Source organism: Chionomys nivalis, chromosome 17, assembly GCF_950005125.1.
Source record: "Chionomys nivalis chromosome 17, mChiNiv1.1, whole genome shotgun sequence".
In the NCBI taxonomy this organism is placed as follows: Eukaryota; Metazoa; Chordata; class Mammalia; order Rodentia; family Cricetidae; genus Chionomys; species Chionomys nivalis.
In genome coordinates, this window is record NC_080102.1 from 6,238,209 (window position 1) to 6,240,000 (window position 1,792).

A 1,792-nucleotide genomic window follows, 5' to 3' on the forward strand; every position below is an offset into this window, starting at 1 on the left:
GCCTGGGCAGATGAGAGGACTTAACGGGCCCCAAGACACACAGTTGGCGTTTGTGATCAGCTGGCTTTCGCCGGGGACTTTGCCAGTGGCCTAACCTTCCTGCCAAGAAACTGGAAGGGCGGAGGGCGGGGGCTCCTGGAGGGGAGCGGTAACTGGAAGCACAAAGTTTATGGAAGGAGACTGAGATTTCTTTGTGCCCTGCTAGATGGGCGAGGCATTAGGGAGGAGTGTGAGGGGGTCCGTTGGAAGAGGCTGTTGGAAGAAGTTGCTGGAAGGGGAGCGGGGGAAGGGTGGCCTGGCAGCTGCCCAGCATTGACGCGGTGACAACTGCAGAAGGTGCCCCCCCTCCAGACCTCACGTCTCCCTCAACCCCATCAACCCCTTCAACTCCCACCCACGCCGCGATCCCCTTGCACTCCACGCGACCGAGGCCCGGCCGTGAGTTTGCATCCGGACTGGCTTTGGATGCAGCCAATCCTCCTTTCGCTGATGGCATAGTCTCCCCTCCCCACAGCCCGGGCGCGCCCCTCCTTCGCGCGCCTCGCCACCTCCCGCAGCAGTGCGAGCGCGGCGCGGCCCGGAGCGGTGGCGGCGGCGCCCGAGTCTCTGCCCGGCAGCCGGGGACGCGGGGAGCAAGCGCGCACCTCCTCCCGCACCCTCCGCCCCTTGCAGTCCGGGTCCCCCTGAGTGCTCTCCTTCCCCTCCCTCCCTCTCTTCCTTCTCTAACCCCCCCCTCCCCTTTTCTCTCTGGCTGGCCGAGCGCTCCTAGATTCCCATCCTCCCCCCTCCAGCCCCATCGCTCTCCCCGTCGCCCCCTCCCCTCTTCCCTGTCACACTCTCTCTGCCCCCCTCGCTTGGCTTCTCATTCGCTTGCTCATCTCTAAACGTGGATCCGCTGCTCCCGGAGGAGCCCAGCGCCGGGATCCCGCGCGCACGGAGCACCTGGAGTCCGGCCGCCGGCGGCCCCGAGCCTGGCCAGCGGCTGCGGCTGAGACAGAGGCGGCGACAGCCCAGGGAACGGTAGCGGGGACCGCAGACACCGCGGGAGCCCCCGCTGCAGCGGCCGCGGCCGAAATGTCCCGGCGAAAGCAGAGCAAACCCCGGCAGATCAAACGTAAGTTTGCGCGCGGGGCTGGGAGTTAGTGGGGTCGGTTCCTAGGAGAAGGGCGCACGCGGCGGGAAGGGTAGGAGACGCTCGGGGCGATCGGCTTCTGGTCTTCGGGGATTTGTCAAACTTTGCGAGCAAAGAGGGACAACCAGACGGCCTCAGACAGACACATGGCCAGCCAGAGCGCAAGGCAAATGCAGCCCAGTCTGTTCCTCCAGCCTTCGCGCTGGTTTCTTGTGAATTTCAACTCCGGTTCCCTGCAATTGTCGCCGCTTTTTATCATGGAGCCTTAACAGGACAATCCCCTCCCGCAAAAGCTTAGTATGATTGTTGTCATTGTTGTGGCCCACCAACGGCCTGCCACTCTTGGGAGCAGCTCCTGGTAACCGGGATGAAGTTCTCTGAGCAGCTGGTGGAGGCCACGCCGGGCTAGGGAGGTAACTTCCCCAGGGCGGTGGTGGAAAAAAAAAAAATCAGTGTCTGGGGACCCGATCCTGGGTGGTGCCACAAGCCATGCCAAACCCGAAGTGAAACAAAAAGTAGGTGTAAAAGTTCGTGCCTCTCTTAGAGGCAGCTGTGCACCCTCTTCCTGCCGGCTCGCGGTGCTGGGATGCAACCCAGGACTCCCGGTGGGTCCCTCTTCCACCGCGTGGACACTGGGCTGGGCGGACTTCAGTTTCCCTG

General features: G+C 63.7%; 1 protein-coding gene across 2 annotated transcripts in view; it reads left to right on the plus strand.

The window, feature by feature from the left end:
- The first annotated feature begins 402 nt into the window (after positions 1 to 402).
- Zfpm2 (zinc finger protein, FOG family member 2) overlaps positions 403 to 1,792 on the plus strand; it is a 410,323-nt gene continuing 408,933 nt past the window's right edge. For both annotated transcript variants that reach the window (XM_057792581.1, XM_057792582.1), the window contains exon 1: positions 403 to 1,114. In XM_057792581.1, coding sequence (XP_057648564.1) covers positions 1,075 to 1,114 — 40 coding nt within the window. In that variant the 5' untranslated portion in view covers positions 403 to 1,074. The remainder of the gene's footprint in view (positions 1,115 to 1,792) is intronic.